A 25,254-nucleotide genomic window follows, 5' to 3' on the forward strand; every position below is an offset into this window, starting at 1 on the left:
GTTTACAGCAAGGCCTTCGGCTGACACATCGACAGCAGGCCAATCGACTGAAACATCGGCAGCAAGGCAATCGGCTGAGCCATCGACAGCGCCCGATGAGACAATCACAGAGCCCCCAGCATACAAACTATTGTCAGAAGAAACTTTGAAAACCAAGTTGTCACGCAGCAAAAGATCCAATTATATTTCGTCCAAATCATCAGAACTCCTTGCTAAAATCCCACAACAGTGTAAGCTTTTCTCATCTGCAGAAACATTCTTTGCATCGTTCCTAGCACCAGGCATTCAAGCAAGGGCAAACGCGAAATGGCTGCAGATAACTCGCTGGGAGCTCATCCAATTGGCCAACAACACTGAAGAAGGATTCAACATCATAAAAATAGAGCTCTGTGCACTGCGCCTGATGACGATGCAAAACAGATATGTCTTAGATCTTATCACAGCGATGGACGGTGGTGTTTCCCAAAAAATTGGGGGGGGGCGTGTTGCACGTTCTTACCAACTTCCGATGCTGATAACGGGACACTGTCACATGTGATAACAGCAGTGCATAATTTAGGAGAAAGAATGAGAGCAGAAGGCGGAGTAGATAACAACACGTCGTTCGACGACCTGTTCAGCTGGATACCATCGTGAGTGAACATCGCAGCAAAGATACTCATTCCCATCATAGTCTTTCTTCTTTTAATATTCTGTGTGTGCCAACTGGGACTAAGATGCTGTGAAAATAATATGCCTAATTCAGCAATGATGATGGTAACAGTGGGCCGACAGACAACGGTGGCTACCATGATAGATGCCCAAGTACAAACCGGGAATACACCACACCACAGTATAGGATGACTGCCATCTATAGACAGTATGGGGACGTGGTTGATAATCTACATTACACTACCATTAGAGAACCAAAAAACTTGCTGTGGTATAATGAGGTATGGATAGATTTAGATGGGGATGGTGGGATATACTTAATGGTCACCTCCGAAGAATATGCAAGAAAGGGTAACAGCTTAAGAAGTGTGTGTAAAGCATGAATGCCAATAAAGGGTACCCCTGCTTGGGATGAGGCTGTGGCTGAAGCTGAGCGGTACCGAAGGGAGAACGGAAAGAATGAGATAAAGTAGTTTGTTACTTTAGATGTAACAAAAGGGGGGAATGTATGGGAGCGAGGGGTCCTCAGGCCCCCTCGCGTCGTACGCTCCTCAGTACAAGGCTTGGACCGCGTGCCTCCGGTAGTGGTATTGCCCCTTGCCCTTGTGTAAAGTTAACCACGGTTAACTGCTGCATAGATGGGACTACTGAGCAGGACACAGGGCATCCATTTTTTGTGCCCCCATTTCGACTCCATCTTGGGCAAACAGGCCTCACTGCGATAGTACATCAATGCTCAGCTCCCCTTTCCACCGCAGCAGCCAAGGACAGAGACACACACACACACACACAAGGTGCGCAGGCAGCTGGCTGGCCCCCACCCTTGCACTCCCCCTGCGAAGGAAAAGCTCTGTGCTTCCATTCTCACGCTGAGGTTGGAGAAAGTTGCAACAATCAATATGCTACAGTTTTCTTCCTCTGAGATCACTGTTTGCCTGAAAACCGGCATGTGAACCAAGATGAGCTAAGCACTTTCTGCTCGATTCATCCTCATAAACGTGCAAGCCACCCACCCCCATTAAAACAATTTATTGCCATTCTGACCCTGCACCCCATGTAAGGTATTTCGTTCAAGTGCCAGACCCTCGCCTGTGCTGCGAAACCCACCCAACACACCCACTACTAACCTTAAGCATTTTTTATATGCTTTTACTTGCACTAATGAATTTGAAACCTAGAAAGAAATGCGAAGATAGCCTGATTCTTTTACATGCACAATAAAGTTCAAGGCCTTCAATTAAAGCCACAAATGACCCAATTGTACTGACAATAATCATTGTGTGTAACTCATGTAGAAATGTGACAAGTAGCATAAAATGTTTTAAATAATTTGTCATTTAGTATGAAACAATACTAGCTTAGGTAGTGACCACCGTGACCGGACCCTGACCTGCATGGAGCACAAGATGTTTGACGTCCGTCAGCTACTCAGCCAACCAGGAGGAAGAGATGCTACCCACACCTACAGCACCACACCGTCTGGCCAATCGGGTCCATTTAGTATTTTTTGTTAGAGTTACTTTAACTAATATAAATGTTGGCACTGATGTAAATGTGTTAGAGAGTTTTTTGGGTTATTTCCTAGCTGGAGAAATAAACCATCCTTTGAACTCTTGCAGCCGGGTCTCGGTGCCTCTTTCCCCGACAAAGGGTTTTGCCTGTTATTTTATTTCTTTTTCTCTCACACGTAGTAAGACGGGGAAAGGCACCTACACCAGTAATTATGACATCATATATGACATTATGACATAATATATTTATTGGAGGAAAAGGCACTAATGTCTAGGAGTACTGTAGTCACTTCAGTGAATAACTTGTTCTTACTCCTACACCTGTCCCCTTTCATCCATACATTTGGGGTGATATCCCCAGGAAAGGGGATCAGATCCCCAACGTATGGAGGAAAGGGAACTGTTAAGTACGAGAGCAGTAATTTAGTGACTCCTGATTTACTTGTACTTTGCTATCCCTGTTTGAGGGAGGACATGTGTATAGGACAGCAGCAGTTCACACTGCTGCTTTCCAATGGACAAACATGTCACTATTGACCTTTCTGTACATTGTGCACCTGCATGCAGAAAGGCATGAGAGTGTGGGCAGTTTTTGTTATATGGGGACAGTGGAGTAAACAATATTGTTACCTTCGCCTCTTGGGTAGGAGTAGAAAGATGATGTATTTGGGGGTGCTGTAATAGATCATATGAAACCTCTTGCGTAATCAAACCCATAATGCTTTGCTAGAAACTCCCCCCATATTCATATCCCCATGCACTCCTCACTGCCTGTTATGAAGGTATTGTAATCCTAAATCATGGTACAAGCGGAGGCTGTGGACGTATTTTGACAAGGAGGTAATTATTTAATTATTATGGTGCTTTCTGTCTCCCAACAGGCAGCTGATTGCCCGCTTCCACTGCATTTCCTGTGATCGACCTGTGGATATGATGGTGCCTGGACCGTAAGTATTAATATATGTATTTTTATATGTGTATCTTAATATTATGGAAGCAGTGGGAGATATTCCATCAATTATTTTTCTTTTTATAACCAATGAAGGTTAACTTCTATTGTTGTTCACTTGGCACAAAGCTCTCAGGCGGGGTTCCAAATATCTTCCTTTCTCACAGAGGACGTTATTTGAACAGCATTATAATTTTTAACCGTAAATGTTAAAATGGCTTTTCAGAACCAGCCCTGTGGGAGGGTTCTGAGAGGCCAACCTAGTTGATGGCCAGTGTAATTGAGACTTTTTAGTTTTTATTTATTTTTATTGACATTTAACTAACACAAACAACAACAGGATGCTCGGAATGGCAAGGTGAAAGACTGTCCTACATACACATCAAAGCGACTTTGCCCAACTGTTCTATTAATCAGTTCACTATAATTCTGCTTGCTTGCTGTATACTTCCTTGTGGCAGTCCTTTCCATCAGAGCCATCTCGCATCCTGTGTTCCCACACCCTCCCTCAACCCTAACAGATAAGCAAACTTCCAACTGTGCATGCTTCCCCCGCAATTCAAACGCCCGCCCTCTATATCCCTGCCCCCATCCTTTTGCCGCCCTCATTCAGCTGTTCGCACTGGCCAGTATGCTCAACCTACTGTGACCTTAGCTTCATCGGGGAAGGTCGTCTGATCGCGCAAACATCTGTAGGACCAGGGCGTTCCACCCAGCAATGTCATCACTGACTTCATTCTGCCCCCTACGCGCCGGTGTAATTGACACCTAGGTCTAGTCAAACTCTGTCAAGGTAACACAGACTGAGCTTTGAGGCAGACTTCAGAGGCTATAGGGTAGTGCAGTATTTTAATTGTATTGTTTAAAGCGTGGTCCTAGCTCGAGAGCAGCGGTGCCCTGTACAGAGTGTGGGTAGTTTGTATTTGGGCTGGCATCTTTTTGACAGTAGCGTAGCAATGTGAGGTCTGTGCGCCGGTATGTGCGTCCATTGGAATTAGCCCTTGGTCAGGTGTTGTTGAAAGAGCCATGTTTTGACAGATTTGCAAAATTGGAGAATTGTGGGGCCATTGAGCCGACACTGGGATCGATTTCCAGCGAGTGAGTGCATGACAAGAAAAGGATTGTTTGCTGGGCCTCTCTTTGCCGACACATTGTGATTCAAGCTGGTTGGTGAATGTGCTGCATAAGGTGTGTGTGCCACCAGATATGTGGAGCTTAGCCACCAGGTATGCTGGTGCGCTACTCGTGACTGCTTTTTAGATGATACATGCAGTCTTGAACCAAATCCTGGTTTGGAGTGGACCACAATTAAGTTAGTTTAGGATCGGGGTAATTTGGTCTAATTTCCATAAGACCTGCTGCAGCATGGTGGACTGCTTTTAGGGGAGCCAAGTGAGCAGCTGGGAGCCCTGTCAGGAGAACATTTCCCCATCGATATGCGAGACCACAAGGGCCTAGACTACAGTCTGATTTTTCAAAGGGTAGAGATTCTTAGCCAGGCTATTTTGGGCCTTCTTGGCTATGTATTTCTGGAAGGACAGGTTGCTGTCAATGGTGAAGCCTAAGGATTTTTCTGAGTTTGAGAGTTGTGGTTCAAATCTTCTATGTCCATATCATTGAGCCATTGTTGGGCAAGTTGTTTTTTAGCGGGCGGATCGATAAGGACAAATTCAGTCTTGGATGGGTTTAGTTTGACATCCAGGACTGATGATGGGCAGTCGACAACCAGGACTGATGATGGCTAGATAATCGCGGAGAGGAATGATCTGCGCGCTATTTACTCTGATGTACACATGAGTATCGTCTGCGTATTGGTGGATGGCTATATTGGAATCTTTGAGGAGAGTGCCCACAGGCTCCATGTAAAGGTTAAAAAGGATTAGTGAGAGGATGCAGCATTGAAGGACTCCGCAGAAGACCTGGAGTTGGTTAGCACGCAACAAGTTCATCTGGGTGGCCTAGGGTCTGCTTGAGAGGTAAACCAATTCAGGACAGTGCCAGAGAATCTCATCCTTTCAGCAAGGATGGAGAGAAGGATGCTATGGTCGACGGTGTTGAATGCAGCCAAAAGGTCAAGGAGAATGAGGAGGCATGAGTTGCCCTGATCCATGATTTGGAGAGCATCATCCACCACCTGGATGGTGGCTGTCTTGATACTACACTTAGGGCAAAACCCTGACTGGTAGTCATTTATAAGTGGAGTTGTTTGATTCTGGCGAGTAGTTGTGTAGCAAGTACTTTTTCCAAGATTGCCCATAAACGGAAGGTTCGTAATGGGCCTGTAATTGGCCAGGTCGTCTGGATCTAGGGTTGGTTTTTTCAAAAGAAGTCATATGAGACCAGTCTTGAGGGTGTCCGGGAATTATCTGTCTGCGAGGGAGGCATTGATGATGCTGAGGAGCGCATTAAGCGCTAGGCCCATCAATTGTTTAATGATGGAGGCCTGAAATATATTGTCGCAATAAGAAGTCGTTTTGAGGGAGGTAATCATTTTTAATAGATCCGGGGGGAAAGAGAGGAGATAATTCGGTCCAGAGGAGCAGCGTGTGTGCTGGGGTGCAGGGGATGCTTATGCTGTGAGAGATTGATTTGATGATCTCTCAGATTTTGTCTGTTTTTTCAATAGAAAATTTGTTGATTCTGTCACATTTTCCTGAGTTGCTGGTACCTCAGTATTGCAGAGGCTTTGGTACGTTGCCTTACTACTTCAAAGATGGCTTTGCTCGTATTAGAGGCTACCGCAATGGTAGTGAAGTAGTAAGCAGATTTGGACTCTGTAATCAGAATCCTGCATAGTAGTCATACGGTTAATCCAAGATTGATCACTCAAAAAGGACCAGCAGCACAGGAGTCAACAATATACTAATTTAGTAGGCCTTAACTCTAAGCAGGTAAAGTAAAATCAAGCAATTGTTACTAAAATACTAGTACCCAGGGGTCAAGTCCTAAAAATAAAAGTGGGGGACCTCATCAAAAAACTCAATGGGATGTGTCATCGCCAGAAATTAGCATATCAAGGTGAAATATGCACATTTCATTAAACTGGCTTTGCATAACCACCCAAATTGCACAGGACGAATGGCATTTGCCTTTCATAAAATCAACACACACAAAACCAAGAGAGGATATTTTCTTCTAATAGTGTTTTTGAAAACATTAAAAGGTGTGCATGTTTTAAACTCCAAAAACCAATACAAATATTTTTCCTGGAACATGCAGAACCGAAATTGGACATTTCACCTTTAGTTGTTTGTTATTTTTTATCAGGTTATAAAGTGCAGTGGCGAAGTGTCTGGCCAGCAAACCTGACGACTGTGTTTCGATCCCCAAGGTCGGCTTTAATTCCTAAATTCAAAGAAGAATTTCAATGTTCCGATTTTTAGCTAGGTGGGACTGGGTCCATCCTCTGAAAAAAGTGGGTGGACTCTGTCCACCTACGTGCACACTCAACTCAAGCCTGCCAATACCAATATGTACACAGTTGATGAATTTAATGTGAAATCACCCACACTTTACACTGAAACAAAATAAACAGTTCAAATCAATGAAGGAGGAAAACTGTATGCAGTAAATTGAGAAACATAATGCAACAAAAACAGTAGCCATATACATTGTGAATGTAGCCGTCCCCAGAAACGCACCCCCCTTAGTGAGAGGCAATAAAGGACACACCCCAGAAGGGGAATGAGGCCAGGACCAAGTGCGGGTGAGATCAAAAGAGCTTTATATAGATCAATATAGGGCATGCAAAGGACTCTGCAAACTCCGAGAGCACTCTGTCTGACAATGGCAAAGACAGTCCTTCTTATTACAGAACTACGTCACGCATGACACAAGCTATAGGGGGCACATAGTCTTAGGGATTGGGTGGTGATGGCTACGTGGTATACATTGTATACAATTGCTTCTCCAGGATTGGCGGACGTTGGTCCTGATCCACGTGGGGTGGAAGGTCAGCTGGGCTCATCGGTGTGGAGTGCCGGGCCGGACATGCCTTGTAACGATGATTGATAACTAAACTAACATTTGCCCTTTTGGCCACACATTCCCACCCATTCGTCACACTTTATGCTTTCCGTTGGTTTGCAACTCTTGTAAGCGCTGACCTTAGATCAATATGTGGACAGGAACATTGATATGCGGTCTGGAGTGTCTCAATACATCAGTTTGGAGGATACCTTAGGTTCAAACAATCTGGTCTCATGTGCATAGTCAGGGGCATGGGAGGGGTCGTTTGACCACCCTGTCTTGGCAGTTTAGGTGAGGGATGGTATTACGATCTTTTGGTACACGTGTGGGCGCCCCCCTTTTTAGGGTCATTAACTTGGGGTCGATGGAGATACCACTGGCCCGTGGGGGGCATGTGACTGGTGCCTGAGAGACGGTGGGATTTAGGACCAGGTAGCTCGTAAGTCATGGAGTCAGGCTGTGGCGGCCTCTGACATGGGGGAGGCGGATGCTTGAAATGGGTCCAGCAGGGTCGGGAGGGGAGGCGAAGCTGTGCTGTTTGAACACCAGCTATCTCTAGAGGGCCTGGGCAGGAGGAAAGGGAAATGGCCTTGCAGCTCTGTGCGCGGCATCTTGCACAAGGTGGTATACTGTCCCGTGGGTGAGGGGCGAATAACAACACATGGGGTCTCTAAAAGGACTCGTATGCATTTGCATTAGAAGGAATACTAACTGGAGACCATACCCTTTAGCACAACAATTCACATCTATAGTTGACATACGAACATGAGGTAGTGTTAGGCAGGTGTGTGTATAAAGAGGGCAACACATGTTATTACATATTGTTATCAGCGAGCCAGTCTTTGTACATCTCTACATTATAAACAATATTGGTTGCATATTTATTCTTTACCCATTCTCCTTCACATTAGCAGCGAACTTTAGTCAACAGGACATACATTACATAAATGGTTTCTACACATTGCAAGAGTTTTTGGGGTAGGTATGGGTGTGAGGCACCATGCCATTTAACGTTGGGGGCTTGGTACAGGGTCAGGGCCTGCAGGGTTTGGGCTGGTCTCAGTTACTTCCTAATGTTCCCGTTCATGGCTGGGGCAATGATGTACTGCGGAAGGTCAACAGCTACAGTGTTTTATTTTGTTGTTTGCTCGTGTCTGGTGGCTCGTGAGAAAGAGTCCTCAGCGAATCTGCCATGCAGTGGGAGGTGGGGGAAGTGTGAGCCTCTGTGAGCGCGGTCGAGTGGGGGTCTCTCTGCAGCTTTCAGTGTGCATGTTTGCTCTGCCTGGGTTCGATCTGCACGTTTCTAGCAAGATGGGGTTAGCTTAATACAAGATGGCATCTGTGCTCTGCCACATAACGTGGTGGTGCAGCCTCACGTGTCGGTCTGCAGCCGCCCTGCCGCCTGGGCCCGGGGGCCGGTGGGCTGCCAACGAGTCATGAGTCTTCACCAGGGTGGGACATGCAGTGGGAGGGGAGGTCCTATTGACCTACCCTCCCCTACATTTCCTATCTTTCGTTACTTAAGTAACGAATACCTTAGCTCCCACAGTCGTTCGCGCTCCTTCTCAGCTAACACCGCCTCTTCCCAGGCGGGCGTTCCCTTTATTGGCATCCAAGCTCTGCAAACCCCCCGGAGGCTCTCCCCCCTTCTAGCATACTCATCTAGTGTGCAGGTCATATATATACATCCCCTATCTCCTTCCAGGTCCACCCAGACCTCCGTGTACCACTCTAGTTCAAGAGGCTCCTTTATTCTGGTATGATATAACCTGTCCATTATATCCCCGTCATAATATATAGGTACCATTCTATACTTTCTATACCAGTTTGTACGTGTGCTTCCAGTTGCGCCCGTGCCCCTCCTCTGGCGTTGCCCATTGTCACCATCATCATTGTTCCATTTGGGACTACATTAGCGCAGCATCGAAGAACCAACTGGCACACACAAAAAATCACAAGTAAAAATACGATGAGGGGCATTAGTAGTTTCACTGCGAGCCCCATCCAGGAAGGGACCCATGAAAAAATGTTGTCGAACCACGTGCTTGGGTCTGTGCCACCTTCTTTCTTCATGCGTTCCCCTAGGTTGTGCACTGCAGCGATGATGTGTGATAGTGTCCCATTATCAGCATCTTCAGAAGGTACAAAAGTGCAACAGGCACTTCCGATTTTTCGGCAAACACCTCCATCCATCGCCGTCAACAGGTCTAGGACATGCCTGTTTTGCATTGTCATTAGTCTCAGAGCCCTTAGCTCCACCTTGATCACGTTGAACCCCTCTTCAGTGTCGTTGGCCAATTGAATCAACTCCCACCACGTAATCTGTAGCCACTTTGCATTTGCCCGGGCCTGAAGGCTTGGAATGAGAGAGGCGAAGAAGGTTTCCGCTGAGTTGAATAACCTGTACCTGTCTGGGATCTGTGCCAAAAGTTCTGAGGAGGCTTTTGAGATATAGTTTGATGACCTCCGTTTTCTGGATACGATTCCGTCAGCGTTTCCTTCTGATAGGGCGTACAGTGGTGGCTCTTCAGTGGGTGAGGTGTTGGCTGCTGCTTGGGTCATCGTCCGGCCCCCTTCTCCGAGGTGGCTCTCCAGTATTACCATTAGAGCTGAGTGCAGTGTCGCCAGGGAACACGTGCCCCTCCATGATGGTGGGAGGTGCATGTACGCCCGTTTTCCACAGACCCAGTAAGTGTCCATTAGGGCTGCTGTTCCTTTCGTCATATCTGGGATCATTAGGCTTTTGCTGCAGTTCGTGTTTCTTCCCATGTCGATTTTCCCTTCTCCCAAGAAGCAAAGTTCGTTTGAGATTTCTTTCTGTAGTTTCAATGCTTTTTCTATAGCGCTCACCCAGGTCAATTTTGCCACATGTTCTGACCAGACTGCCGCACACGTCTTTGCAATCCATTGTAGTTTTTCGGTCGATAGCCCTCGCAGTGCTTCAGCCTTGCACATTACCACATCATCTTATCATTTGTTTTCCGAAAATAGTGTTCCTTTTATTACGAAGAACGGTTCTTTTAAACATACCACTCCTTTGGCTCTCGAGTAGCACGTTTTCTCGTTCTGCAGCATTTCAAAAGATACCGTGTGTGCCTGGAAGGTGTTCTTAATTCTGCAGAGTGAGATGGAGGAGACACTGGGCATCTGCAAGGGGCAATTCTTGTGGCATTAAAACTTTAGGTGTGCCTGAGGCATGGGGGATCAGGGAGCACACGTAGCAGCTTTCATTAGTTGTTCGTTTAGCTGTGGTGCTCATGTCTGCATACCATTTATTTGACTGGTGTGGGTGCCTGGGATCTTCTATTGTATCTATTCCCAGGCCATAGTATTCGTCATATCTCTTCCTACCCGCCTCCCTCCTTCTCCTGTTTTTAAGGAATGTTTTTGCATGCCTGGCTGTGTGCAACAGGGACTCCCTCTCCCCGCCCCCCCTTCTCCCATTCTTCGTACAGAGTCATAAACTTGTCAGCCATTTTAATATTCTCTTTCCTTCTCTCTGTGGTGTAGTCATTTTCTCTAGGAGGACCGGTTGTCGTTGTGGGCGGGGTAGCAGTGGTGTCATATAGCCATGATATAACAGATGGATGCCGGTCATTTCGTTCCTGTACACTAAAATTTATAGCATTGTGTTGGGGCTTCAGAGGAGTGGTCGACTTGTTGTTAGTATCGTTCTGACGTTTTGCCTGGTTTGGATGTGGGCCAAACCCCCATACCAACTGAAAGCCATCCCATATTAAATAGTTACCCTCCTTAAACGGTTTGCTTACATTTTCCAGGCTGGTTCCATTACCTCCCCCCTCATTTATCTCAATGCAGATAAATGCTATTATCCAACATATTGTTAAGCCAAACATGAATGTGAAAAATATAATAGCACAGACAGTCAACCCGCATTCGTATGAGTATGTTTGTAAATCAAAAACATTTCTACTCCTAGCGTCCCTATTGCTAGTTGTTGCAGGCGGCCTGTTCGTTGACATGGTTACTCCTATATGTTGAAACATAAAAAGGGTACATTAAGCATATAGGTGCAATCATTCTTGCATTTCCACCTTGGAATGATGATCTAGAGAGTGAGAGAGAAAGAGAGAGAAAGAGGGAAAAAGAGAAAGAGAGAAGGAGAGAAAGAGAGAAGGAGAGAAAGAGAGAAGGAGAGAAAGAGAGAAAGAGAGAGAGAGAGGGAGAGAGAGAGAGAGAGAGAGAGAGAGAGAGAGAGAGAGGTCATTTTCATTTAATACTGTTTCACATCTTGTCATAAACATTGTTATAATACAGTTGTCATTCAGTAAACCTTGCATGCTCATGTGCGTAGAATTTTTTTTTAAAAACATTTTTTTTTACACAATTACTGTCTTATTCTTGCACATTTTCCCTGTCAGGGCCCTCTGCACTTTCTACTGGTCCCACACTGTCATAGGCTTTTCGGACGTCTGTCAAATGTATCCAATATCTCAAGCCATTCACTTTCACAGCTGTGGGTGTGCAAAACACCACCTCGTATGGGCCATGAAATCTTGGAGCATTCCACCTATGTACGAAACTCCTAACATATACCATTTTACCATTTCACCTGGCTCCAGCTGACCCGTTGGGCTTTCTTTCTCTGGAGTGTGTGTTTCATTTTCCCCATCACTTATGAATGGTGGTGCGAGTTGTCTTGCTATCATTCGTGCTGCCTTAGTGAGTTTTGTCAGGTAGTCGTTGAATTCCTCTCCTAGTACAGTAAGACTTCTGTGTGCATCTGAATGTCTACGGAGAGGTGAGTGTGCTGTGTGCATTCGTCTCCCTGTCACAATCTCATGGGGCGACAAATGTTGGTCTTTGCAGGGCTGATTCCTCAGCTCAAACAGGGCCAAGGGGAGACAATGCACCCAATTTTTCTTAAGGGTGAAACACAATTTTGAGAGTCTCCCTTTTTAGTAATCCGTTTATCTTTTCTACCACACTGTTACTTTGCGGGTGATAAATCGAGCATAATTTGTGTTTTATTCCTAGCAATGATGTCACTTCTTTAAAGAGATTGTTCAAAAAATGTGTGCCGTTGTCAGAGCGAATTATGTTGCAAATTCCCCAGCGGGGGAATACTTCCCGCACTAGAAACTTCACAGCGCACTTAGCATCTAGGCGGGCACAGGGACCTGCCTCTACCCACTGTGAAAAGGGGCAAACTACCACTATCATGTACCTCGCTCCGTTGCATCTTTCACCCATATCTGCATAATCTATATGCAGCTCTCTGAATGGTTCTACCGGCTTGGGTATCGTTCCCCTCAGTGTTCTTAAAGTCATGCCGGAGTTGTATATCTGGCACGTTGTACATTCCATTGCTAGCTTAGAGAGTTGTTCCTGTAACCCTGGAATGAACCAGTGTGGGAAGTGTAGCTGCTGGAATGCTATTTCTAATAACTTAGTTGGCATGACTACTTTACCTGTGTTGTCTTGCCGCCATAATTAATCAGTGGCGGACTGGCTGCACCCCCTTTTTGTCCACAACTCTTTTTCGTCCTCAGCTGCCCTTTCCTGTAGCTCCAATATTTGAGACACTGGCATGGCATTGTACCCGTCCGGAACATCGTCCTCCGATTCTCTCCGCACTAAGTACTCACCTGTGTTCTCCTTTGTTAAATATGATGCCTCCTTGGCAGCCGCATCTGCTGCCGCGTTTCCCAAAAGAGACAACATCTGCATTATTGGTGTGGGCCTGGCATTTCACTATTGCTACCATGGTGGGTTCTTTCAACGCTTCTATGAGTTCCTTTAGTAGTTCTGCATGTTGTACGGGTGAACCATCTGCCCTCTTCAACCCCCTTCTTCCCCACTTGGCAAGCCCTCCGTGTACTGTTGTGGCCATGTAGGCTGAATCTGTGTAAATTGTTACTGCGCACCCCTTTGCTGCACGTAGTGCTTCAATTAATGCTACCAGTTCTGCTGCCTGTGCTGAGAAATGAGCCGGCAGTCACTGCTGTATTAGGACCTCGTACTCACCTTCTTCCATTCGCACAACCGCCACCCCCACATGTTTTTCTCCAGTTTCGGAATTTATGGAAGCTGACCCATCTATGAAAAATACCTCTCCCTCCGCCAGTGCATTCTCGCTCACTACATTTGTACCATTTTCCTCGCCCTGATATGTTGCACAATCATGTGCCTGTATATCCTCCACAGTGCATGGTTCTGAGATGAATCTTGCGGGGTTAACCACCTTGCATTTTACCACATGTATATTGGCGCTTGACAGTATTACCTCATATGCGGTGGCTCTCTGTGTGGTTAACGTGCTTTTTGATCACTCAAGTATGGCGAACAATGAATGTTCTACATACAGTGTCAGTGAGCACCCCATTACTATGGTGGCACTTTTCTCAATGGCAAACTTGGCGGCTGCGAGAGCCTGTTCGCACGCGAAATGTCCCTGCATGTAATGCTCACCTGATTCCCGTAGAGGCGCCGGTCTTGACTGGGCGTATGTCGTATCTTCAAAGGTGATGTGTAACACACGGCTGGCTCTTTGGCTGACTCTTTGGGCTGGACCTCTGTGCACTGTATGTCTGACTCGAAGGGTAAGATGTCTTAGGTAAGTGAACGCCGTGCTCTCCATCTGCCTCGGGGCAGGGTGCTGTAACCAGTTTCTTCACTGGATAAGGGGAGCAGGCCTCTTGACTTCAGAGGACTGCTGTCCGTCGTTTACTGCACGAACGGTAAGTTTCGAGTAATTCTAATGTCTTTAAAAGTCTTTAGTAATGATGTCTCTTGTTTTGCAGGGTTCCGGCGATGGCGGATGACGGGCTGAAGTGAGTTGAAGATGGAGCCCGTGTGATGAATAGAAGCGCCTGGAAGCACGTAAGTAAGCGCTTGTTGCCTGCTTCACGATGCTCTCTAACTGTCTTTTTATTTTGCAGGTACAAGTTCGGAGCGGCTGCAGGGTGCCGGAATACCCACTGGGTTAGATGTGGAAAGGAGTAATGGCACGTGAGTATTAAAGTTCCCCAATGTCTTTAAACACACCTTGTTTTGTCTTTCAAATGCGGGATGCAGCGCCGAAGGCCTCCGGAGCGTGCGAAGAGTTGGTGAGCTTTTGTCTTTCAGATGCCGGAATGCAGTGCGAAGACCTCCGGAGCGCACGAAGAGTAGGTAAGCCTTTGTCTTTCAGATGCCGGAATGCAGCGCGAGGCATTGATGACAGCCGATGGACCAGGTAAGTGAAGCGCTGTCACTGAAGACCGTAATGCTAACCTGTTCTTTCTTGTCTTTATAGGTGTTGCTGAAGACTGGATTCAGGATGGTAAGCCTTTTTCCTTAGGCCCAGGATCAGATGCAGAAGACACGATGAGCGTTCTGCTGCAGAGGATGCAGAATAACGCAAAGCAAGATTCATCCATCGGGTGTGGTTTAAATAGCCTCATGTAGTGCTTAGGTGTCTCCTTCCACTGCCACGCCTAGGTAAGAAAAGAGTTCCTGCTTTCCAGAAGAGTTCCAGTGTTCTGAACCTAGGGAGTGGCTCCTGCCCCACCCAACAGGAAAAGTAGTTCCAAACAGAAGAGGATCAGAGGCTCAACTGGCAGGCAAGTAAGCAGCATGGTCTGCTGCAGGTAAGTCCACCCAAGCATTATGAGCCCGGCGCTTCCAGTGCTGGGACTGGGCATATTTATGAGCCTGGTGCCACTGGCGCCAGGACTGGGTCCAAAAGGTCCCAATTGGGACTGGTTGGCCCTCGGAACCTGGGTTATGGATCTGCTTCCAAGGGAGTTGGGAAAACACTGACCTTTTGGAAGCAGAGATCATGACACTGCATTACTGCGTCTAATGTCCCGCTGTAGTATGCCTGAGGCTTGTGACCTAGTGATGTTTTCTGTGTTAAGACTGCTGTCATGAGTGCCCCCTTGCAGTGCGAGAACAGGTAGAACTTGCGTTCATAATCTCGGTTCGCGAGCACTCGTGCACTTGAAATTAGTCTTTGAGTGATGTGAATGCATCGCACGACTCTGAGTCCCACTGTATCTCTGTATTTTCCTTTTGTCCTTCTTTGAGTGCCTGGAGCAATGGGTGTGTGCATGCAGCATAGTCTAATATCCAGGCACGACAATAGTTGCACATCCCTAGGAATTTTTGCATGTCTTTCACTGTCTTTGGTCTCCCAACAGCCAAGATAGCTGCTACTCTGTCTGGGATTATTTTCTTGCCATATTTTGAGATCAATTGCCCTAGGTACAGCACCTCACATTGACAATATTGCAACTTTTCTTTGTCTACCTTTTACCTCTTTTGGGCTAGTAATGTTAGAAGGGCAATGGAGTCTTTTCTTCACTCTCCCTCGTTTTTGCTGCAAATTAACAAATCGTCCACAAACTGTATTATTGTGCTGTTGGCAGTCATGTTTCCAAGATCTTCGTGCAATATTCTGTTGAATATGCTGGGACTTTCGCAATAACCCTGGGGCAATCTGCAGTGTTCGTACCTCCTCCCCCCTAGGGTGAAGGCTGTCAGGTATCTGCACTCTTCTGCAAGTGGTATTGAGAAGAATGCATTTTTCAAATCCACCACGGTGAAGTGGGATGCGTCTTTTGGGATGCTGCATGGAATGGATGCTGGGTTCGGGACCAAAGGGAATTCTTTCTGGATGACGTCATTTAGTGGGCGTAGGTCCTGGATCATCCTCCAGGCCCCTCCTTTCGCTTTTTTGATTGAGTAAATACAGGTGTTACACGGGGAGTTCGATGGTACTATTATCCCCTGTGCGAGTAGGGCATTTATTGTTTCTTTTATTCCGTCTTCTGCTTCCCGGGACAAGGGGTATTGTTTGATCCGGGGCAGAATTGCTCCAGGCTTGAGATTGATCTTTACTGGTGTGACCCCGCGTAGTAGTCCTACGTCGTGGGGACCAGTTGTCCACAACTGCCAGGGCACCGACTGCATGTCATCATTAAAGAACGAAGGTGGGGCGCCCACTACTGCCATTAACTGCACTGGCACCTGCCTCTGCTGTATCATTATTTCACAAGAGATGGCTATTTCCATGATTATTTCTCCATCACTCTCTGAATCTCCTCGTCTGACAAATCTTGGAGTGCAATGTCGGCGTTTATGCATAATACTGTGCGACACTCACAGCCATGTATGTCCATTGCAATTACAGCTATTCTTTTGGCTGTGATTTGTACTGCATGCATGTCCAGTGACATCACTGTTCCTGTCATAATCTCGGGGCGGGCTATTGGGCGGAAGACAAATTCTGCTGGTACTCTCCATTCTAGTTTTTTCAACTATGGGACCACCCGTGCTAATGTTTTTAACCCTTGGATGAACATATATGGGTTTACGGGTATGCATCGCACCTCTGGGCATGTTGCTCTTGAATATATCACTAGCATCACACGCATAGACCACATCCCTGGGGTCGAGCACACAATCCCTCCTCTTTTTGTAAATGAAATAGTCATGTTCAGTTTGCTGAGGAGATCCCTTCCCAGCAGGTTGACGGGGGATTGCTCATAATACAATAGGGGTGCCCTCACTGTTTTTCCCCCCCACTGTCACGTCTAAATCTTCTGTTTAAGGAACTTCGACCACTGCCCTAGAGAACCCCTGCGTCTCCAATTTACAATTAGATAGCAGAAACCGGCCTTCACGGCTTCCGAATCTACAATAAAGATGAATTGTTTATTTCCTATCTCTGCTCCTATCAATGGTTCGTCGCTTGCATTGAAGGTTGTCGAAAGGATTGGACACGTGATTGTTCTCTGTGGGCTGTCCTATGCTGGATGCCTAGTTGTTCCCCCTTGGCTGAAAACGTTACCTGAAACTACCGCTACTCCTCCATATGGGGCAGGTGCGCCGTTGGATGCTGTAGTGAAGGGGTTGTTTTGAGTGTAGGGTAGGTGCTCACTGCTTTGTGGATGTTATTGAACGTTGTGTGGTCTTTCCCTGTATTGCTCTTGCCCCCTTTGGTCTTGCTGTTCTCTTCCCCTGTCCCGGGGCAACCCGTATGGGCTCCCCGGATGGGGGTGCCCGTAATATTGGTCATCTGGGTAACTCGGGTTAGGCCTGCTTCTGCACTCGCGCGAGAAATGTCCCCACCTCCCACAATTCCAACAGTTTCCTTGCCCCCCTCTGGGTCCTGGTCCCCCATTTCCGCCATTACCTCCGTATCCCTGTCCACCTCCTCTTCGCCCCCTGTACCCACCTCTTCTGTTGCTGGGGTGCCACACTTGCCACTGTTGTCCTCCGCATTCCTCCTGTCCATTCCACCGTTTCTGGTCGTTGTCTGCCCAATTTGCAGCCATCCTCCCCTGTATCGCTACCAGTCCCCCCTCCTCCTCCTCCTCCTCCGTGTCTCTATCGTGTGGGAGTGCTGCTACAGCTGCAGCGAACTTCACCAGTTTCGTTTGTACTAACTTGGCCTCGTCTGCCAGCCTTTTTTGTGCCACCTCCTTCTCTCTTTCCTTGATTCTTTTGCAATGGTGCACTATTATGCTCTGTATCTCTGCCCATCCTTTCGCTTCAATCCCTGCTATTTTGTCAAGTGCTTTTTGCACTTCTTTTGGGAGCCTCCTCTTTATTATGAAGTAAAATAATGATGTTGACTGGTCATGTGGTGTACCCATTTCAGCTCTCCACATATCCTGTACTCGAAAAAAATGTAATCCATAACTTCTTCACCATCATTCATAGTGCATTGCATTACTGACTGTAAATCTGGCGTGTCTGGAAATGTTTCCCTCAATGCGTCCCAAACGCACACGCGCACTGTATTGAAGGCAGCGCCATCATGTCTGTCACTATCCAGTGTTATTCCCGGGAAACCTGCTTTTGCCCACACCCCGTCTGATTGGTCCCCTACTGCTGACACAAGTAAACTTTTAACATCTCCTATGGCCAGGGGCACCCCTGCAGTGTGTTTCTCAAAGGCGTATATCCACTTGCTAGCTCCACCTGATAGCGGGGCAGTGATTTTAGTAAGTTTGCCTTATCCAACTGTGCCCAGGGTATATAATTTGGTCTTCCCGCCCCCTGGTGTATTAGTGGGAGTTGTAATCGCCCCTTACTTCCTTTCCTAATACTCACCTTTGTTCCTTTTTTCCCCATCATGGCTATCCTTCCCGTCCTGTTTCTTAACCTCTCTGTCCATTCCTGTTCCATTGTCCTCCCCAGTGGTGTTTCCCCTAATTCCACTAAACTACCTCCTGCCGCCATTCCCTATCTCCCAGCTTCCTGCTCGTCTTCTTCCAGGTCACACCACAGCTCTTCTCTCCCATCACCTTCCACTTCTCCTCCCCCCTACACTTCCTCCTATATTGTTCGCTCCTAGTTCTACTATTTGGGTGGGCTCCTCTTGTATTCTGAATAGTATCTCCCCTTTCTTCCACCCTTCCTCATTTGACTTATCTAAGGGGTGGGACCGGGACAATCGTTCTGACCTGGTTGTACTGGGCTCACCTTGTTCACATAGGCTTTGTATCCTTGACAACTCTTCTCTGGCTATCGAGAGCCTGGCGTCTAAGTCTTCTGTCAACTTACATATGTTTACTGAGGGGGTACTCACCGGCCCATTTGATCACGGGCACTTGTATGGCGGTGGTGCGGTTGGCCTTGCTGTGGGAGTGGGGGTGCTAGAGGGCACGTATGTGGGATCACTGTATCCTTCAGCGGGTGGGGGCTTATTCAGAAGTGGGTACAATCGAGTCACCTCTATCACTCCCTCTTTTCCCTCGTCCTCCTTGCTACCCTCTGCTCGCGCTGATGGGGTAGTCGTGAGGGCAGGTTGATCAAGTGTGGTGTCTATATTTTTTGGTGGAGGTATTTCCTCGAATAATCGCCATAGATCTAGTATCTCTCTCCTGTTATGAAATTGTTTTCCTTTGTATTTTAGGAATATGCAGGTGGCTACCAAGTCCAGAACACTTTTATCAAAGGACCCTCCTTGTGGCCAAACCTGGGGGAGACCCTCCCCCAACAGTTCCGTTACCCACTGGTCATGGTAGTTATTCTTTCTGCATGTCCTGCAAACTTTTACAAATGTGCGCTAAGGGTGTCTCCGCTCCTATGCCTAGACCGGGGTTACTCTGTTCTCTTGTATCAGTCTTTTCTGTCACTATGCGTGGGTCACTGTGTACATGGGACTTCAACCACTTTCAGGTTCTAATAAACAATTCACACTTTACTCAACAAAAGGTGCTGGTTCCTCAAATCTTACCAAGTCACACTTACATTGACCATACCCCCTAGAAAAGTACTTAGAACAGTGCTATTATATAGAGTCACTTGATTGCAGAAAATCCTAAACACACGATGTGCACAACACACAACAGACATTCATCATACCTCAGCATACACATACAGCATTTACCCTCCCTGCCTTGCCCTTCGCCTTCTACGGCGACCCCCTCTGACCCTCACACAGCTTATTTTGTTTATCTATATATTATTATTTAATTTTTTTTAAGACCTTATTTTACCCCGGATGAGAGGAATTAGAGAAAAATAATAGGAAGAAAAGCTAGTACTAACGTATTTTCCGTGTCTCTTCACTCAGACACCCTTAATTTATTTTTTCACTGTTTTACTTATTCCCAGCACTAGTCGAGATAGCACTACGCGGCGCCGCCTTCTACCCCCTTTCAGACTTAGGTTCCCGTCCTCTTTTCCCTTTTTCCCTTTTGTATCCTAATGGCCATATGCAAAGAGAAATTATTAGAAGTAAAAAGTCCCCTTTATGCCCCCAACTCCTTTCCCCTTGTCCTCCAGATATTTTCCCCTTTTAGTATCACTCGCACTTAATCCTCACGTGCCCGTCTTGATCCGAGACTCTCCGGATTTGGTCCATCCAAGCGGCGTGGCCTTGCACTCAATGGCCCCTCCCGACTCCGGCGAGTGGTACTAAGGGTTTTTTCAAACGGGACCCATACCCTCTCGCCCTAACTGCGTGCGCACGTCTCTGCGTACCAGTTGCCGTAGGTGGGCGGCTCTGTTGAGCGGGCGCGCCATGCGTCTCCACTGCGACCGGAGCGTCTCGTGCCAAGGGGACAGTTTAAAGTTAAAAAAAATATATATCACGTCTATGGGGTCACCACTGAATGTAAGCGTCCCCAGAAACGCACCCCCCTTAGTGAGAGGCAATAAAGGACACACCCCAGAAGGGGAATGAGGCCAGGACTAAGTGCGGGTGAGATCAAAAGAGCTTTATATAGATCAATATAGGGCATGCAAAGGACTCTGTAAACTCCAAGAGCGTTCTGTCTGACAATGGCAAAGACAGTACTACTTATTACAGAACTACGTCACGCATGACACAAGCTATAGGGGGCACATAGTCTTAGGGATTGGGTGGTGATGGCTGGGTGGTATACATTGTATACAGTTGCTTCTTCAGGATTGGCGGACGTTGGTGCTGCGCCACGTGGGGTGGAAGGTCAGCTGGGCTCATCGGTGTGGAGTGCCGGGCCGGACATGCCTTGTAACTATGATTGCTAACTAAACTAACATTTGCCCTTTTGGCCACACATTTCCACCCATTCGTCACACTTTATGCTTTCCGTTGGTTTGCAACTCTTGTAAGCGCTGACCTTAGATCAATATGTGGACAGGAACATTGATATGCGGTCTGGAGTGTCTCAATACATCAGTTTGGAGGATACCTTAGGTTCAAACAATCTGGTCTCATGTGCATAGTCAGGGGCATGGGAGGGGTCGCTTGACCACCCTGTCTTGGCAGTTTAGGTGAGGGATGGTATTACGATCTGTTGGTACATGTGTGGGCGCCCCCCTTTTTAGGGTCATTAACTTGGGGTCGATGGAGATACCACTAGCCCGTGGGGGGCATGTGACTCTGAGAGACGATGGGATTTATGACCAGGTAGCTCGTAAGTCATGGAGTCAGGCTGTGGCGGCCTCTGACATGGGGGAGGCGGATGCTTGAAATGGGTCCAGCAGGGTCAGGAGGGGAGGCGAAGCTGTGCTGTTTGAACACCAGCTATCTCTAGAGGGCCTGGGCAGGAAGAGGGGGAAATGGCCTTGCAGCTCTGTGCGTGGCATCTTGCACAAGGCGGTATAGTGTCCCGTGGGTGAGGAGCGAATAACAACACATGGGGTCTCTAAAAGGACTCATATGCATTTGCATTAGAAGGAATACTAAATGGGGACCATACCCTTTAGCACAACAATTCACATCTATAGTTGACATACGAACATGAGGTAGTGTTAGGCAGGTGTGTGTATAAAGAGGGCAAAACATGTTATTACATATTATCAGCTAGCCAGTCTTTGTACATCTCTATACAATATCGGTTGCATATTTACTGTTTACCCATACTCCTTCACATTAGCAGCGAACTTTAGTCAACATGACATACATTACATAAATGGTTTCTACACATTGCAAGTGTTTTCGGGGTAGGTATGGGTGTGAGGCGCCGCGCTGTCTAACGTTGGGGGCTTGGTACAGGGTCAGGGCCTGCAGGGTTTGGGCTGGTCTCAGTTACTTCCTAATGTTCCCGTTCATGGCTGGGGCAATGATGTACTGCGGAAGGTCAACAGCTACAGTGTTTTATTTTGTTGTTTGCTCGTGTCTGGTGGCTCGTGAGAATGAGTCCTCAGCGGATCTGCCATGCAGTGGGAGGTGGGGGAAGTGTGGGCCTCTGTGGGCGCGGTCGAGTGGGGGTCACTCTGCAGCTTTCAGTGTGCATGTTTGCTCTGTCTGGGTTAGATCTGCACGTTTCTAGCAAGATGGGGTTGGCTTAATACAAGATGGCGTCTGTGCTCTGCCACATAACGTGGTGGTGCAGCCTCACGTGTCGGTCTGCAGCCGCCCTGCCACCTGGGCCCGGGGGCCGGTGGGCTGCCGACAAGTCATGAGTCTTCACCAGGGTGGGACATGCAGTGGGATGGGGGGGTCCTATTGGCCTACCCTCCCCTACAATTGCCTTATGGATAACAGGCCTCTATAGCTTAGGCTGTCCTTCCCTACTTGGTAAGTAGGCCTAGTGCCTCAGCAGACTCCAAGTTCCAGGTAAGTACTTTTATAGAGAGCAGTAAGTCTTAAAAGTCTCCTTACAACAGTCTTTTGCAAAGACAACAGGTTGGACACAGAATACAGCAATGCTGGAGTTAAAAGGTAATTGGATAGGTATAGTGGTTGTTAGGGGTACTCTCCAAATCCAACCACACAAGGCCTTACCCAGTGGGGATTCTAGCCTGAACTTCATTGATAGATCAGGCAAGGGAAAGTTATGGAGTGGACCTTATGCCCATACAATCCCTGTGGTGAAAGGGAGCAGGGGGAAACACGTAAGTGCACTCACAACACTTACTCCGATTCTCTGAGTGACCACACGAAGGGTACACAGAGTTGCTGGGGCCACTCACTTCTGACATTGGTCTGACTGCAGGGGATCTTTTTTTAATTTTTAATTTTATTGGTTTACATACAAACCTTTAAAATGAGATCATTCATTATTACTCATTACATCTCTTTACAATATATTCTTTTACCAACTCACAGTTTTTTGTTCAGTATATTTTTACGTTCTCATAGTCATATATCCTAACACGCAGTTTAGCATACCCCACAACGGCCATGATACACTTAGGCCAGTAGCCGCTTTTCAATTATCGCCAAAAAGTGTGTCAGTGGCAGTATCAATTTCATGTCTATTCCGTTGAACATTTGTTGCCACCACTCATCTGCATTAAGAGACGGATGAGACTCGCTCCAAGGTCCCAAATATCGAGTTCTTTCTGTTCGTAAATTATTACAAAATACCACCAAGTGTTTTAGAGTTCAATTTCTTGTGTACAACATCGACACATGGGGTTCAAATTCGCACTGACTGACCATGCTCTCAAACGTTCTTTGGTTTTGAACATGTTAAGCCGAAGACTCATGAACAATCTTCTGGCATTTGAGTCTGGGAATAGTTCGATATATTTTTGCATGCTGTTGAATGCTCGAGCCTCGGGAGGAGCCCCACTCAACATTTTAGATGCCCCCCTTTTAGAGCATGTCAACTCCCAATCCACCCGCCAAATTTTTGTTTTCGCTGCTTCCGGTTTACCTTGAAGCAACTCTGGAGTAATATCATATTCTGCCATCAAATTTTCGCATTGTTTCAGCCACATTGCCATTACACCTGGGGCTGACGAGGTGGCACTATGGAAGATTTCAAATTGCGGGATTTGTTCACATGCTTTTGTTTTCCAATATAACGATAACAGACTCCAACAGACTTGTGCATGGTTAGAAATTAACGATAGTTCATATCGAATGGAAGCCGTCGGTGTTCCTTTCGGTAAACCTAGTACTTTGGTCCAGAAAGTGTTCTCAAGCATGGACCACACCTCCCATGAGCAACCCAGAGCATTTTCTGCCCCGTACGTTAATACTGGTATTACCTTTTGTTGATAAAATCGCAAAACCGCTTTGAGAGAAAACCTTCCAAATCTCTTTTTTAACACTAGGGCTTGAATCGCCAGTTGTTTACATTTGTGTTTTATCACCATTATCCATGGGCCATCATTGAGACAGGAACTAATAGTCATGCCAAGATATTTAACACTAGATGCTATCTGCAATTTTTCATGCCCCATAGACCAAGATGGTCTCTTTGTCAATCGTGTCCTGCCACCTTTGAGATTTTTAAGAACAAGAATTTTGCATTTCTTTGTGTTAATAAGCAGACGGTTTTCAGCCACATATTGTTGAACTGCGTCGATTTTTCTTTGCAGACCAATTGGTGTTAAGTCCAGCAATATGAGGTTGTCTGCGTAGAGGAGCCAACTTAGATGGGATCGGTGTATCTTTGGGGGAAAAGACTTTACTGCCTCAATGGAATTGCCAATGTCCGATATAAACAGGCTAAATATCGCAGCTGCCAAGGGATAACCCTGCTTAACTCCCTTGAATGTTTTAATCGATGATGACAGGGTGCCAGATTGATCCAAGCGTACTCTAATTGAGGTTCCAGTATGCAGTTCCTTTATTGCAGCCAATAGATCTTCAGGGCAACCCCATGCACACATTTTGTCCCATAGCAATCCCCAATCAATCGTATTGAAAGCATAGGAAAAATCAATGAAGGCGAGATATACCGCTGTTTTTGATCTTATTGCTTCCATTTTCAATAAATTCAGCAGCAGCAAGTTCAGCGAACAACCAACCTGCTTCACAAATCCAGTCTGTCTGACATCTACATGTTTCGACAGTGTGGCCCATTTTACTCATTTGAGTTGTAACATGGTTGCATAAATCTTCCCCAATACATCAAGTAAAGCAACCGGTCGATAGTTTTTCGGGCAAGTTCTGTCCCCCTTTTTAAACACCGGCACAATCACTGTAGATTTCCATGAGTTTGGCGTCTGACACTGATCATTTACTCTCTGAAAGAGAGCCACACAGTCATCTGCCCATAGCTCCGGGTGTTGTTTAATCGTGAAATTTGTCAAACCATCTGGCCCAGGTGCACGTGAGTTTTTTGTTTTTGTGATTATTCTTACAATCTCATCTTTGGGAAATGTCAAAGCCCATTTTGTAATAGTTGGAACATACACATTTGAAGGTCCTACATTCTCTTTATATAACTCTTTAGAGTGGGATATCCACACTGCTTCCGATACCATGGATGCTTGTAAAGCCGCCTGAGGAGCTTGTGTATCATTAATGATGCTCCAAAAGACGCTAGTGTTCTTATTTTTGAAGGCTTTCCAGCATTCGCTCTAAGTCTCTTTGTAGCATTAAACATTTGTGTGTTCTGATCCAATTTTTTGTTTGGCAGCCTTTATCTTCGACACATGTTCCTTTGTCAACTGTCCGAGCTTGGCGAATTGCGCGTCTCATTAATCGTTTTTGGATTAATTTGTCTAAGTCAAAACAGTGAAGACGTTACATATTCGCACGTTTTGCACCACCATTATTTGTTTTAAAATTGACCAATAAATGTGCGTATTCGAGCATAGTTCCCCCAACACAATATTGGTTCGATATCTGAACTACCTCTTCTTCAGCTAACCTTAGCCTCACTCTGCTTGATTCCACTTCAATCTTCTGTGACCATTTTGCTTTAACGTTTCTCACAGTATTCACGAATTCCATAATCAACATATCGTGATCACTGCTTTCTTTTTTAGCCACATTCAGTGTTTTCACACATTGATGAAGGTCTGCCGATACAAATATATAATCGA

The 25,254-nt window shown here is 46.5% G+C and overlaps 1 protein-coding gene across 5 annotated transcripts in view; it reads left to right on the top strand.

Annotated features, from left to right (window-relative positions):
* QRICH2 (glutamine rich 2) overlaps positions 1 to 25,254 on the top strand; it is a 930,541-nt gene that overhangs the window by 507,268 nt on the left and 398,019 nt on the right. For all 5 annotated transcript variants that reach the window (XM_069654697.1, XM_069654695.1, XM_069654692.1 and 2 more), the window contains one exon: positions 3,044 to 3,109. In XM_069654697.1, coding sequence (XP_069510798.1) covers positions 3,044 to 3,109 — 66 coding nt within the window. The remainder of the gene's footprint in view (positions 1 to 3,043; positions 3,110 to 25,254) is intronic.

This window comes from Ambystoma mexicanum, chromosome 3q, assembly GCF_040938575.1.
Source record: "Ambystoma mexicanum isolate Mex_15411 chromosome 3q, UKY_AmexF1_1, whole genome shotgun sequence".
Classification (NCBI taxonomy): domain Eukaryota; kingdom Metazoa; phylum Chordata; class Amphibia; order Caudata; family Ambystomatidae; genus Ambystoma; species Ambystoma mexicanum.